Source organism: Hesperophylax consimilis, chromosome 27 (genome assembly GCF_061612785.1).
Source record: "Hesperophylax consimilis isolate HC1 chromosome 27, BYU_Hcon_1.0, whole genome shotgun sequence".
Taxonomy (NCBI): domain Eukaryota; kingdom Metazoa; phylum Arthropoda; class Insecta; order Trichoptera; family Limnephilidae; genus Hesperophylax; species Hesperophylax consimilis.
Window position 1 is genome coordinate 1,959,149 of NC_142862.1, and position 15,976 is coordinate 1,975,124.

The 15,976-nt window shown below is 35.2% G+C and overlaps 1 protein-coding gene across 11 annotated transcripts in view; it reads left to right on the forward strand.

Annotated features, from left to right (window-relative positions):
* Window positions 1-83: 83 nt before the first annotated feature.
* The window catches only part of PIP5K59B (Phosphatidylinositol 4-phosphate 5-kinase 59B), a 95,080-nt gene continuing 79,187 nt past the window's right edge, over window positions 84-15,976 (forward strand). For all 11 annotated transcript variants that reach the window (XM_089648020.1, XM_089648021.1, XM_089648017.1 and 8 more), the window contains exons 1-8: window positions 84-378; window positions 519-556; window positions 3,449-3,554; window positions 6,005-6,216; window positions 8,786-8,950; window positions 9,072-9,224; window positions 12,345-12,497; window positions 12,665-12,807. In XM_089648020.1, the coding sequence (XP_089504146.1) occupies window positions 273-378; window positions 519-556; window positions 3,449-3,554; window positions 6,005-6,216; window positions 8,786-8,950; window positions 9,072-9,224; window positions 12,345-12,497; window positions 12,665-12,807 (1,076 nt within the window). In that variant the 5' untranslated portion in view covers window positions 84-272. The remainder of the gene's footprint in view (window positions 379-518; window positions 557-3,448; window positions 3,555-6,004; window positions 6,217-8,785; window positions 8,951-9,071; window positions 9,225-12,344; window positions 12,498-12,664; window positions 12,808-15,976) is intronic.

A 15,976-nucleotide genomic window follows, 5' to 3' on the forward strand; every position in this document is an offset into this window, starting at 1 on the left:
GAGATAAGAACTGCGAAGAAATATTCATGTTTGTAAAATATTTAAGTTAACAGCCATATAACATAATAATAGGGAGTAAATTATCGAACAGACATGAATTTTCATCGATGTTTCGGAAGGAAGGTCCTTTGAGTGAAAGTGGTGGAAAAGTTTAATTGAATTAATAACTTCCATGTTGTTCGACTGTAAGATAGGAATTAGTTAGTTCTACGCTTAATGGTGTAGTTTTAAGTGTTTAAAGTGCGAAAAGTGGGTGATATTTCCAAAACAAGATGGCCTCAGGAGAAGCCGATATCGAGATGGCAGTTGAAACATTCACTCCAAGAAATTTTGACGATCGATCATCAACACAAGACTCGACAAAATCTGAAGATGAAGGTAACTCCATTGTATTCTCATTTAAAAACCGCAACCTTTCAAACGAGTGAGTGTCATATCCCTGACTAATCCCCGACCTAATTCTCCTCGATAGATTTGCAAACTATCGAAATATAAAACTGTATTTTTTCTTATTTCAGATAAAGATAAAGAGGCTTCAATCGGTGATAGAAATGACGTGAGTGTTTCCTTCTACTTTTGTATAATTATTTAAACCCTTCAAAGCACTCGCATTGTTATTTTGTAAAAGACGTTCTGTCAAAATTTGACAATCCTGTTGACATATCTCCTGAACGGTGACTCACGAAAAATCACAAAATAAATAAGAATTACGAACCAACTAAATAAACTAAAAATACCAAAACAAATATTGACCACGAATTTCGCTTGTCCGCTATTTTTTTATCAGCTTAACCATTTTAATTGAACTTTGTATTCAAACAAATGAAATAATATAGCGCAATTTGTCACATTCTTAGTATTGTGTAACTATTATAGCAAATTATAAACAATAATTGGTTTAGTTTATATTATTATCTTTGACCACATTAGTTTATAATTAGGTCAATAATAATATATTTTATACAATTAATAAATATTTATGAAAGTTTATGTAAACATTTGTGTGATAAATATAATTTAATTTCAGTTATATTTTTCCATATAAATTAATTTCAGTATTTGAAATGTGCTAAAAAAAGCCATTTTTATTTGTTATACAGTAGGTCTAATCATATTCATAATCTCTTATTTCTGACATCCTTCATTTTAAGTAATAATGTAAAGCTTAGTGGTTAAAGAAACTCCCTGTTTCTATTGTTCTTAAAACAATATTTAGTCTAGTTCACGTTCGTTACCAGAGATGGCACTGTGTGTCCATTTCGAGATTGGAATATAACAAATAAGCTGAGCGATGAGTACCTATTTAACACATTGCAAAGAAAGCGTAGACAGAAATTAGAGTCCAAGCTTACATAAGGGGCGCTTAATGTCACAATGAGTTCAACTTCGCCCAAGAGTAATGTTTTGTGGTGGGGTATGTTGTCTTATTATTATTGCTAAAGAAACATATTTCAGTTTAAAATTTTTAAAAGATCATAAACCCTAAAAATGATAATTTTACATTTGTTTTTTTAGTGCTAATTTATGAACAGGCTTGTTAACTAAATTTTACCATAATGTTTCAAGTATACTGCCTCGGTTGGTACAGAATGGGAATTCTTTGGAACGTTTTTATTTACATTATGCATTTAAAAAATATTTTTCATTTTAATACCGAGAGTCCCAACTGCTCCCAACTGTCTGGATGGAGCCAGTGAGTCTATGCCATCCCAAATTGGGGTACATTGTGAATCTCAAGGTAGTGGGGATGGGAAGGTGTGAAAATACCTGGCTATTACATCTGGTCAACAAACGAGGGCAAAAGCCATTTCAAGCAACGTTTCAATTCTGAATGGTGAACTTACACCAGGGCGATATTGAGTGTATCTTACACTCTGGAACGTGTCTCAAATACACTATACATATATATTAATTTAAATGAATAAAATGTGAAGTAACAAAAAATAATCAAATAAATTTTACTTGCCAACTCCGGGATTTTAACCCGCAACCTCCAGATGGCTAGTCGAGAGCCTTAACCCTCGATTACGGAGGCCGTCACAAACTTAAAATTGTAAAAACCTTCAGGATATGTTTTTGAAGTTCTCTCGTTAGGAATGAATATATTTTTCTGCTCCGCATTGAACTGTGTAGTAAAAACATACCTTTTAAATAATTCAGAGCAGATGAAATGCAAAAATGATCCCATGGATTTGTCCCTGATTGATCCGTTGTAACCTGCTTTCCTGATACAGGTGTCGTCTGTAAGAAAGAGAGAGGTTACAACGGAGCCAATCTATTGTGAGCACTCCAGAGCGGGCCATTTGCCGATTGTTCTCTCATGTTTTGACTTATTCCCTTAACTTGAGTATAGCCCAGTCCATTTAATAAAGTTATTTATTAAATGGACTGGGTATTAAATGGTTAGGTATTTAGTTATGTCTCCTGGTTCCACAACTTGGCCTCCCGGCTATCTCAGCCTTCTTCACATCAACGTGCAACTTTTGGCACCATCGGTGAATGTGTGTTTCTTCATTTGTGCTTTTTTCCTCGAATTGCATTCAATACAGTTTATTATTTTAAAACATTAAAAAATTGCACATTTTATAGAGTTTTTAAATAAATATGTAATTATAAACAGTGGGTATCAACCATAGACATTTCAATTAAAGATTTGTCAATAAATGAATCTGTTAGTATACAGGCAACTCGCATTGTAATACCACCATTCGGTCTTCGATTATAAAATCTGCTTACCAATTACTAGTCCTTTTTACAACGGCACGAAAAAGCTGGCTTAAAAACTTAACTACATATTCCAAATCGGATAAACAAAAGTTCAGGCTTGTTTACAATTTTTATTTATTTTGTTACACTTTTACAAATGTGTTATAATTTACCCACCTCACTCATTTATAGCGTCGCTACGCCAGGTGGTTCGGTTAAAAACTAACATTCAGATTCTGCGCAGAAAAGATCCCAAAATGGACTGCGCTGCAAACCATTACCTCACTATACTTTTCTGCATAGGCTCTGGTTATTTCAATGCCCGCTCTTCGGCAAGCTCGTCGAAACGATACCCAGATTTCATGTTAGGGCAAGTCTATTAATTTGGATGTCTGTGGTATCAACAATAGCAAGATTGTTCTCACTGCTGGCATGACCATTGTCAAGTTAGTCCTGCAGGCTGTGAGATAGAACAGTCTATGCTGTCAGTGACGGAGATAACTATCGGGAACATAGAAATGAATGCTCCCCATTTCGAATCATCCACGAACTATTCTGAAGAAATGTGTAACAATGTGTACATCTCCTCTGATCCGATGGTTCATTATGAGCATACACAAAAGAATGTCGATAGGATAGAGTCACGGGTAGTCGTGTGTCCCCTGAAGTGGTGATGTCTTGTTAATAGTCCCACTAGCCCCTTGTATCTGAATGTAATTTACGTTTGTATGTATGTTGGCAGGTCCACAAGTCAGACCGGAAGATTGGGCATCGGCGGGTGGGGGTGGGGGGCCAGATCACCTACAAGAAGATCGTCACCACGCAGATCATGGGCTCTATTCAACTGGGTTAGTATAATACATATGTATAAATACTCAATATATCAATTGATTAATAAATCACTTGTTCACAGCGCAGGTGATAGGCTTGCTACCCAGTATGTCTCCCGTAGGGAATCTTGGTTCACTTAGAGGTCAACTGAGGTAAAATAGGGGTATAAATTCCTCAAAGTCGGGAATTTATTTTCTTATTAAGTCGATGCCATACGTAGTAATGCGAAATCATGTGTTTTTGGTTTGAAAATTTGGTCGCCTAGAAATGTTTCACATGTGTAATTAAATACTGCGAGTAGAATACACCTTGGCCTTTGAAATAATCGAGTATTTTTTAGATAAGTCTTTTTGTAAGCCCAAAAAAAAATTATTTAAAGGCCTCTGAAAACTGCTTTAAAGTTCAAAATCTCCTACTTACGAACCTATTTTCGGTTATGATTTTATTGTATAATGTGGAAAATTAAGTTATTTATAAAATGATCAAAAAAAAAAATATATTTATGCCTGAACATCCACAAAATAAAATAAAAGGCACTTTTTGGCCACGTTTTTTTCTTGCATAAATCAAAACAGGCGGATGGTGTTAAGCAGGAATTTAAACCTTATCCCCATCTACGTAAGGGTTGTTATAGATAGCGGCTCAATTTAAAATATTACAAGACGTAGTGCATCGCCTTAAGAAAGTTACTCTTTATGAGTTTGTCTCCTAATTATTTTTATTTTGATTATAATTTATATTTAAATCTATGTATATAAATAAAAATGTAAATGTTCGTTTGTTTAAAATCTTAAATCTCCGAAAGTTCTTCACCTATTGCTTTGAAATTTTGTAATAACGTTGCATTCAAATATTATATAGATGTCACCTGTGACAGTTAAAAACATGTTTTTTTTTAAACAGCGCCATCTGTTGGACAAACATGCTTTTTGGAAAACAGCGCCATCTGTTAGACGTAAAAGCAACAGGCGCTATTGTTTCTCTATATGCACAGACAGACTGAGCCACAGCAACGCGTGGCGGGGTACAGCTAGTAATCAATAAATACAGTAAAATTACTTTTTCAATATCTCCAAATAGGACGAAGTTATGAGCTTTCAAAATGACCTTGGGTAAAACGTGTCTCGTGTAATTTCACAAGACACAATTCGGTACAATTCATAGTTCGAATGACTGCAGTACTGCTATGCCAGTCATTGTGTGTATCTTAAATCACACGCTTATAGCCAGCCGCAAATATCTTCTTAAAATAATTAGAATATCACTTTATTGTATATATTTTTTCATGTATATATTTCTTACTGTATATATTATTATATATTGTATATATTTCTCCATCACAACACAAGCAACATTTTCCGCCTACTGTGGTGGTAGTAGGAGATTTTCAAATATTCTCAGGTTATTCGTAACCCGGGAATGTTTGTCTTTCTTTAAAGAAAACAAAAAAAAATTTTGCAGCTCGCTCATGAACGACTCTTCGCTACCAGGTATGCCTTTGCGTAGTTACGCCCAAAGAACCACTGATTGTCTGGCAGAAACTGTGATGCTCCTTAGTTAATAAGAGACAAAAGCTCAGTCATGACCGGTAGAAACTAATTTCATATTTTTTAATTTCATCAGAAAAATAATAGGGAACCGGGGCCAAACGTGGGAGTAACATTGTGAGAGTAAGACAATAACATTTGATTGAATCATTGATAGCCTTCATACTATGATGCATTTACATTTGGGTTTGAATCTCAATGGTACGAGTTCAATTGCCTTGAAGAATTGTTATGTACATTCATTCTTACTTATAAAGATTTCCTAATATGTATAATGTATCTAAATATTGTTCTAGCTTGTCGTTTCGTCACTTGCAAACATATTTATTTTATCTACGAAATAGTGTCAAATGTCTCGGTGCTCGAATCTTGTATTGTATTTATTATTTAGTCTGTCTTTTTAAATTTAAAATATATATATTTTTTATTTTTTTATGTGACACCTCACAAGAGCGCCACTGTCTGTACAGTGGAAAGGCAGGGGAGCTATGTCGCCACCCGGTTGTGCAGCGTTGTGAGGCGGGTTAATGTAGGGGCTGTAGGAAGGGATATATTAATGTGGGCCTTGAAGAGTCCCGCATTATATGAAGGAGGAAAAACAGATGCCGGTAACTCGTTCCACATACCAGCCATTTTACACTAAAAAAATTAGGTCTCAATGGCCAAGTCGATTAAGGCATTGTCCCGCTAAGATAGAGATTCTGTGTCTTGTTCTGTTTCATGTTTCGTAATCCTAATGGGTTCCTTGACAAACAGATCAGTGACAAAACAAAACACTTATTTATTTAATCATTGAAGAAGAATATAATACTAATAAATCTAAACGAATAAGTATAAGTTAGTAATAATATATTAGTAATAATAAGTTAGTTTTAATAAACTAATACATATTAAGAATTGATGTATGTTGAAATGTCCAGGGATCCAGCATGCGGTGGGAGGTCTGGCCTCAAAGCCGGAGCGAGACCTGTTGATGCAGGACTTCATGACGGTGGAGACTACCAACTTCCCGAGTGAGGGCTCCAACCACACGCCGGCGCACCACTACTCGGAGTTCCGCTTCCGCACCTACGCCCCCATCGCCTTCCGATACTTCCGAGATCTATTCGGCATACAGCCTGATGACTTTCTGGTTAGGAATTATTGATCTTTTCTATTCTGTTTCATTATCTATTTGTACACCAGTCGTGCTCTGGAGACCGTTCTATTATCATCCGTGCTAGAATTTTTTGCAATGCGATTTTAACCTTTATGCTTTGAAAACTGTATATAGGGTAATGGTTAAGTATACGACGCAAAAGTGATTTGTATAAGAAGTTGGGGACGCCAATGGAAGACGTGGCACGACCGAGAAAATCAAACACTTGAGTCGTGTCATGTTGAGAATCTAAATAACAGAAGAGTGTGTTTAAGGCGATTCATGAATGTGAATAAAGCAAGGATTTTGTGGCGCTCATAGACTTCCAGGGATAGCCTCTCTGCCTACCCCTTATACCTATGGCGTGATGGTTAGTTAGTTAAATTGATAATAATTACGGGTATCCGAGGTTTACAGGTAAATTATTTTAAAGAGACCCTTGCTTGTGTAGTGGTGTACTGGATGAACAAAAAATAATTAAATTAAATTTAATAATAATAGTTTTTGTTAGAAAGCTGAAGAAAGAAACAACAAAAAAGTTCTAATTGAATTGCCAGTCTAAGGATGGATTTTTTCACAGAATATTAACATTAAATTTGTCAAATTTTAAAGTTCTGTAAAGGTTCATTCAAGTTCCGTTATTATATCATTATTCGCCAGTTCTTTCAACTGAAATAATAACAGAACTTGAAATAATTGAACTTTTAAAAGTAAGTTTGAAACTTGGAAAATTCATCAAATTTAAAAGTTAATATTCAAGTTCTGTGAACGTTCTATTTGAGTTCTGTTATTATTAAAGTTCTCTGAAATAACTGGCCTATTATGGAATAAAAACAAGTTCTGCTTTTATAACTGGCTTCAAATTTAAACATCACACCCAGTATGCTGAATGGGCTACACTTTGTGTCACAGCATAGATCATGAAAAATTGTTTTTTGTTATTATTTTTGTCCTGTAAAAAGTCTATTTAGCAGAATATTCTGTGAAATTGCACCCAGCCCATTGTAATTACCATAAACAATGTGTTAAGATTAGCTAAGTGACTAATATCCCCATGTTATCTGGTTTGAATGAGCCATCCTTGCAGTGTGTAGTTTTTATCTACACACGGCCAGCGTGTGAGCTTGCCTCTGACGGTTCCATGATAACTCAACACAGTGACAAGTCAACACACCTTTAAAAAATGATATAAAGTCATTAAATACGATGAAAAAAAAAAAAATAAACCTAACCTAACCTAACCTAACCTACTCAACCCAGTTAATAAAGGTTTTGTTTCATCACTTTCCATGACTTTATATAACTTTTTAAAGATGTGATCAATTATCATTTTGATGATTTATCCGGTCACCGCCTCTGACACCTGACTAATTATTATTATTAACTAAGATATTATTATCTCGGCACTGATAATGAATTTAGGAAATTAGCGCTAATTCCTTTGAAATTGCGCATTGTGTCAGCTATTGTTTTACAATGCACCAATATGGTTTGATTCCCTTCTTCCGTTTTGGAGTGATATGTCATCAGTATAAAGGAGGGAGGGGGCTTGAAAATACCGCACCTTTTACAAATCCCGTTGGATTCTGAGATAGAATTTAGAAATTCTGTGGGATTCCGAGAAAATATAACTGTCACTGACAAGACTCCAGTTATTTGAGGTCAATAATCTTTGGTATTGTTTAATTTTTTCGTAACTTGCAAGCACGTGCAAATGAAAACTGCACATTTTTGGTGTCATTTTTTTTTAACCTGCAATCCCGCAAATCTCGCACTTGAAAATTTATCAAATATTGCTGAAATCCTGCAGGATTGAAAATCCTAGAAGGGGCATACAGCCCAGTTAATTCTTTCTCCTTTGTATGTGAATACTGATTGGGTTAAACTCCTCAGCCATGACAATTGCCGTTTTTGTCATTTTTTCTTCTTCTACGTATGGTGGGGGATAGTTGGTGGCGGTCAAAGTGGAATACTGAGATTATTCAGCCAGTCTATGGCGTCAGGAGTCACTTCGTTCAGCACAGATGTTCCATAGGGAAACTGATGAAGGGATATTCTTCTACGATGTGTTCTGTTGTTTGAATATGTCCACATTCACACAATTTCAAATCTTGGAAGCGGAAATTAACCCACTTCCCGACATCCGATCGAGCTGAAACTCTGCAGATATACTTGTTGTTGATGACAATGCATTCTATCAATTGTGGCAATCAGGTACACACACCGACATGTATGCATTTCTCTGAAATCAGATGACATTACAACAGTTAACATAAGAAATAAATGGTTCCACCCGATTGGCATTTGGCGAGGTAGGTAGAGTTGTCGACTCCAGTTCCTGGGTAGGATGGTTGATTTTTAATAATTTTTGGAGCATATTTTGCGATTTTTTTTTTTATGTCAACAGAATTTTAAATAATTACTTTTTGAACTCAGCATCTGGATAGAGATTATCTTAAAAAAATAACTTATATTTTTTAAGAGCTTAAAAACTTAAACGTGTTTAATGGAAGTATGGAATTCCGGGTCTTAAACTAAAGTTGTTGTTCTGTTTTAATTCCAGATGTCCATGTGCAGTTCTCCCCTCCGGGAGCTGTCCAACCCCGGAGCCAGTGGAAGCATCTTCTACCTGACTGATGATGACGAGTTTATCATCAAGACGGTCCAGCACAAGGAGGGGGAGTTCTTGCAGAAGCTGCTACCCGGATACTACATGAACCTCAACCAGGTTTGATCTTTGGCATCTTCTTTTGTCGTCTTCTTCTTCTTTTGTCGTTATATTATTGCTATACTGTGATGTCAAGTTATCTTTTCTATTTTTGAACCGTTTTTCTTTTCTCAATTTGCAGAATCCCCGCACGCTCCTGCCCAAGTTCTTCGGTCTCTTTTGCTACCAGTGCAACAGTAAAAACGTCCGCCTGGTGGCCATGAACAATCTTCTGCCTTCCGTCGTTAAGCTGCACCAAAAGTACGATCTGAAGGGGTCCACATACAAACGAAAGGTAATTATTTAGTTTATCATTATTGGAAAGCAACAGTACAAGATCTAGCTGTTACATTTGGTTACTTAAATTAAAAGACCTAAATCTAAACACTTGCATTTTGAGCTCTTTGGGATTATGTATTATGTAGAAGATATTTAAGAAAATAAATTTTTATCACTTTTTACGATGAAAGATGAATTAATGTTCGACAATAACAAAGTCATGAAGAGTGGTCTGAAAGGTATCATATGATTTACAGTGAAACCCTCACCCCCCATTATGTTTCTCAAAGACGCTGTCAGAAGGTCGGAGAATTCGAGTATGTTTGCACTCTGCAATAAAATCCAAATACATGAAGTAGTTTTTATTGTATACGAAAACTAAAAACAGTTTTTGAAAGGTAACGAAATACGCTTTCATATTTTATTGTCGAATACAAAAATACTAATTGTACCCCGCCACGCTTTGCTTTACGTCCTAAAGATAGCGCTGTTTTTCAAAAAACCATATCTTTATCTGTTACAGGTATATATAAACACGCGCTTATTCGAATGCAAAGTTGTGTCAAAATTTCATAGCAATCGTTGAAGAACTTTTGGAGATTTAAGATTTTGAACAAATGAACATTTACATTTTTATTTAAATAGGTAATTTTCGAATTTAAATTTCTTTTTAATGCAAACATAAAAATTTTAAAAAACGGCTCACCTTACGTTTTTACATCTAAACACTGAACTAAAATTACTGTTAGCAAAAAATACATTTTGTCTATTTTGTATTAATAACATTAAAAATTGAATTACATTAAATTTGTGAAAAGATTCACAAAGTTTCATGAATCTTCTCAAATTGCGGTCACATTGTGCACATTATAATTTTCAGGAGTTAACTTGTACATTTGAATGTAAAGTGGAATGTTTTCTCTTTCTAACACTGTTTAGATCATATTTCTTACAATGAGAGTAAGGGAGACACTGTGATTTCTATGAGCTGTTCCTAAAAGTAAACAAATTATCCTGAGGATAATTATAAGAAGTTCCCACCTAAAAAGTTTTCATGTTTTAAGAAGTTTGGTTTTCTGACTGATTTTTAAAAACGACCCAATTTATTCCACATATAAGTTTTCCTGCTTGAGAAGTGTTTTTTTCCAGTCCTTTGGAAAATTTCTTAAGAGAGTTTCATTCCGTAATATACACAAAAGTAAACAATATGTACGAATAAAACAGTAACGTTTGTAATAATAAAATCTGGAAGTGTTGTCACAGGCAGGATTTCATTTTGGGACACATTTAAAAACAACAAATCTATTTAAAAAAAGTGTTTGATGACATGATATTTTTTGTATAGATCCGGGGGGTTAAAAGTGTTACCACAATGGGCCTTACTAATCATTTTAATTTTAACTGGCAAACAACTGTTTACCATACATAAATTGTCATTTCTCAAGTGTGTAAAATTTAAAACACATTTATTAGAAATAGGGGGTAAGTATTGTTGCGTTTAAATTCGGCGAGCGGAACACAACTTTACCCTTTGACTAGCTCATGGTCGGCAGGTGAGTGAATACTCCAAAAGCACAGGGATGGGCTGTCTAAGACTTACTTCTCTGACACACCTTTGGTAAGAAGGGTTCCTGGAAATCCTCTGTCAAATAAAACAGCGGGTGATGGAAATGGTTTTAATGATACAACGAGGACATGGCATACATAGGCGGGACATACAATTATAATCGTTCAAGGCACGGCACATGATATCTAACCAACGGGTACATTATATGATCTCTCTCTCTGGTGGCAAACGTTAAGTTGATTATGAAAGGCACACACAAGATAATAAGTTACAGCGGACTCGCATGACAACAGGCTCTGAGTATCATCTCAACACGCGCGGTCAGGCCTGACCCGCGGTGGATATTGGCCTATGTTGTGGTATAGCTTCCAGTAAACTAGAGAACATCTCCATTCTGTTCGGAATAGAGTTTGGCACGGCGTCGCATGGTCTGAAAACCACGCGAACTACGATGGCTCGGGACGAGCACAACAAGCGTCCGGTCTCTAAGATGGTGGTACCTAGACTGGTGGGGAAACGTGGGGCGCGTCGTTTAGCTGCTTTGTGCCGGTGGGCTGTGTTTGCGGATGCAAATGCAGTGGCACCAAGCGAAACGGTGCGTCAAGGAACTTCCTTACAAGAATTTAACGGATTTATGAACAAAGAGTTCGTACTATGTAAAACAAAAACAAAAACAAGAAACAATAAAGTTAGGGTCAAGTGAAAACAAGAGATTGGAGAAATTTTGTAAAGTTCTGGGGGCTATTGTTAATAGGGAATTCTCGTGCATTTTGTAAATAATTTATTTCAATAAAGATAATTATTTTATTATGTGCCTCTTTTTTTTCTTTTTTTTTTAAATGCATTTTCAATTTTTTGTAGTTGTTTTAAAAATTGCGTGCTATTTCGGCTCTGAAAACGGTCATGCGCCATTTTGACCGCTACGTCACAAGTGCTACGTCACACCTTTGCCGCCGCTGCCGCCATCGGCTTGCAGGATCTACTCAGGCCGGTCAACAGTGACGTCATCATTCGCCCTTGAACGCTTGATCAATCACCGGGCGTTTTTAGCTGCATTGAAATATTTCGTTCGCGCCTGTTTTTAAAGTCATTATAACTTTAATAAATGATTTTTGAAAATTATAAAAACTATATATTCTTGTGTCTGAAGTGTTTCTACGTGTGAATAATTAATAATAAGTGATTTTTTGGTGTGAAGAGAATTCCCTATTATGTCCAGAATCTTGCCACTACAGTGGATGTTATATAGTCGAAACATTCGCACAAAAGGTTCTGAAATGGTTAAGTTGGCTCTTCGAAAAGGAATATGGAAAGTTTATTATTCTCTGAACCTGGGTTTAAAAACATACTCTGTAATCAACATTTTAATAAGGTTTTAAGACCCCCAAAAGCAGAGGCAGGCAAACTTGGAAGTAAAGGTAACTAGGTATAAAATGTTAGATTTTATAACTAAATATAATATACTAAAAAAAAGAGGACAGAACAGAGAGTGAAATACTTGCTGTTCAGCTCTGCTCTCTGTAGATAATTGACGTTTCAACACTAATAATTTGTGTTGTCCGATTCCAGGCCTCTAAATCAGAACACAACAAGAAAAGTCCGACGTACAAGGATCTGGACTTTATGGAGCATCACCCACATGGCCTGTTCCTGGAGGCCGACACATACGGAGCGCTCGTGAAGACCATCCAGCGGGACTGCCGGGTCCTCGAGAGTTTCAAGGTAACCTTCACCATCCATTCTCTTCTTTTGAAACCATAAATAGTTGAAGAGATTTGTGCTTGCCAGTGTGCTTGCAATAGCTATTATTATAGCTCAGCGATAACTACCCAAATTTGGGTAGCTATTGCTCGAGTAGAAAAACGAAAGGATGACTTTTGTTTTTACAGATCATGGACTATTCCCTGCTGGTGGGCGTGCACAACCTGGACAGGGCGCAGCGGGAGAAGGCGGAGGAGCGCATGGCCGAGGGGCGAGTGGAGGAGGAAGGGGGTGGCGGTGGTGGCGAGCGCTCCATGCTCACCAGGACCAGGTCAGACCCTCACTCGTACACACTAAACACACTAGCCGCACTGCCGCTGCTGATGGTGGTGAAGGATCGTTAGGGATACTCACTCACTATGCAAACACGCAGATTACTTACTATGTACTATTCATTTTGCAAATCACACAGAATGGTGGAGTTATCACTGCATTACTGCGTGTTGTTTACGGTAAACCATTACAAGAAACTAAAGTTGAAAAGTTAAGATTACAGTGAAACTCGCTTTAGAAGTTTCCACTTAAGATATTTTCACACTTAAGAAGTTTGATTTTTTTCAGTCCCTTGAAAATTGAATTTGTAAAATGTCCCAATTTATCCAAAATTTAAAGTTTTTTTTCCCGTTGCCTTGGAAAACTTCTTAAGAGGAGTTTCACAGTAAGTATTTTGTTAGAACACACGCATTTATTTTTGTGAACTTTGGGTCTCAATAAGACTCATATTCACTTCTCCCTCTCCTCAAAAAGACCCACAGCATCACTAAAGATGACATAGGCTGTGCGGAGTTAATGTTAAAGCTTTACTTTTACAAATCATCAAAAACATTCACTAAAAAAACCGACATATGATTATGTATTTGCTAGCTGTTGATAAAGTCATTTTAGCCCGACAAGTAAGCTAGAATATTATATTATATGATTTATGGGCTTTTTGTAAAATATCAATTATTGTCATTGTCAATGTATTTTACCCGTGGAAGGCTTTGCTATGATAAAATTCTTATAAAACGCCAAATATTCCTCTCTCTGCAGTTTTGACGTTTAACTGTCAATTAATTTTTGATGTTTGTTGAGGTTTAAACACAAAATATTAAGAAAAATGCAGTGAGGGGCTATCAACATTATAAAGTATGCTTTATTCTATTTAATTTATTTTGCAATTACAGCACAAATTTCACTGTTTTTATCACAAGTTTTTTGTTGTCGTTTGATTTATGCTCAGCTCAATTTTATTTGTTTTTCAGAAACATTATAAATAATTTCTGTGTTATTTACAAGAGTGTTATTCAACCATTTAGGTGTACTATATTTAACTCCAAGTGACCTTCTATGCTTAAACGACGCGCTTAATACGCCCTTTAAAAAATGTACTTTGTAGTTAATAAAAATGAGAAGTAAGTTTTTCAGTTTCCGGAAATAGAAAAAAATACATATTTATTAATAGTTATTTTGTTAAAAATTAAACTTTAATTTATATTCAATTTTTTTGTTAAAAAATTGGCAATCATTGTTATTGATTTCAAAGTTAGTTTTTTTTCTTCTCTTATTTAAACCATATGTTCTTAGGTTGTCAGTTTCGGTTTAATTAAAACATAAATTAAGTAAAAAAACAATTTAAAATTATTATCGAAAAACCTGGCACAAAGAAAAGATGTCAAATTATCAATAGCTATTAAAATATAGCTATTTAATATTTGCCATTTCCGGAAACTGAAATACTTATTTCTCGTTAATTAATACTTATTTCTCGTTAATTGATACGCCGTGATTTTTCTGTTAGAAGTGCGTATTAACCGTGTCCCTGTTTTCTGTATATTTACCAAAAATTTTAAACAACGCTGATGGTCGTTTTGACGATTTTCAAATGTGACGAGAGTTTGAAACAATCCAACCATAGTCATTATTTTTCGTTAACTTGGAACTCACGTCGGGCATTTTAAGTTCTATGACAAAACTGTATATATGTATGTAATTTAATTTGCATTACGTTTACATTGTTCTTGTTTCTTGGTCAAACATCGTACATCATGTAGGAAAGTCCCCTTGGTTGAATAATACTGATTTACAGCATCCATTCTGAGTCAGTGGTAAAATGGCATAATAATTATTTATCCTTAATTTTCTGGAATAACTTAATGAGTAAAATCTCAAATTGTTATATTTATTCATTGATGAGAATATTAGCGACTCCTAAATGAAAATTTGAAACAGAAAAATCAGAAAAAGATTCGGCCGCATCTTGGATTTGAACCCAGGACCTCAGCCTTGCCTGGGCTTTGCACTACCACTGAGCTATCTGACCCCATCCCCTTCAGTCATATTTAAGTGTATCATACTAGAAGGAGATAGGGTTGGATTAGCTCAGTGGTAGAGCAAAGCCCCGGCATGGCTGAGGTTCTAGGTGCAAATCCTAGATGCGACCGAATCTTTTACTGTTTCAAATTTTCGAGGGTCGCTAATGTTGTCTTCAATGATTAAATATTGTTCATGCATTTTCTTCTTGTCTGCATCATTAATTTCTTTGGAGTCCCGACGTAGCTAGGGATACAAAAGCGTGTTATCCTTTGTACGAGGTACTGAGTACATTTGCAGCATTACGTGTTGTATTTACGACACAGTTTCTTGTGTTGAACAGCTCAGCTGTGAGATGATTTGCCGGCTTTTGTGTTTCCTTTCTCCTACGATGGGTCTCTTGAAGACAAGAAAGGTTAACTTTTCTTTAAAATTACTACCATCCCTTAACCCTTTAGAGTATTTCTCGGACCCACAAAATGCGGATTGCACGGGAAATACTTTGCATTATATTCAATTTCAAGTAAATTCGCTGTTTTTGAACGTTTCAAAATAAAACACTACTTTTCAAAGCAGATTAAAGAGTCTTTCAGATTTTAAGATAACAAATTCACATATACGCAATGAAAAATATTAAAACTTAGATATAGTTTTCAAAGATGCTTTCAGTGGCTTTTTATCGTGTAAACTGTAATTATGACTTTACACAATACTAAAAAACATATTTAATTAGACAAAGATATTATAAAAGTTGTTATCACTTCAATGTTTTTGTTTCATAAAAAAATATCTGTTATAAAATTTGCTAACCTTGACAAATACTTTTCAAGTAGCAAATGTTGTTTCATAGACTTAATTCAAAATTTTCATGTAAACTTTTGAATGCAAACACAACAAGGGTGTTTGACATCTGGGAGAAATATCTCCCAAAATTGCTCTGGGGGTTAAAGATAATTTATACTACTGTATGGAGTACTTATTTACTGAATTCATGTAAAAACATAATTCCAGCAGTTTATGTTCCTAAAACTAGTTGAATTTTCTTTTTGTCTAGCTACTGATACATAATTGAATGTAAACTTCTAGCGATGGAACCTTATTTGCTTCAATAATTGAAATATAAATAAATATAATAATAAATTCTTTCA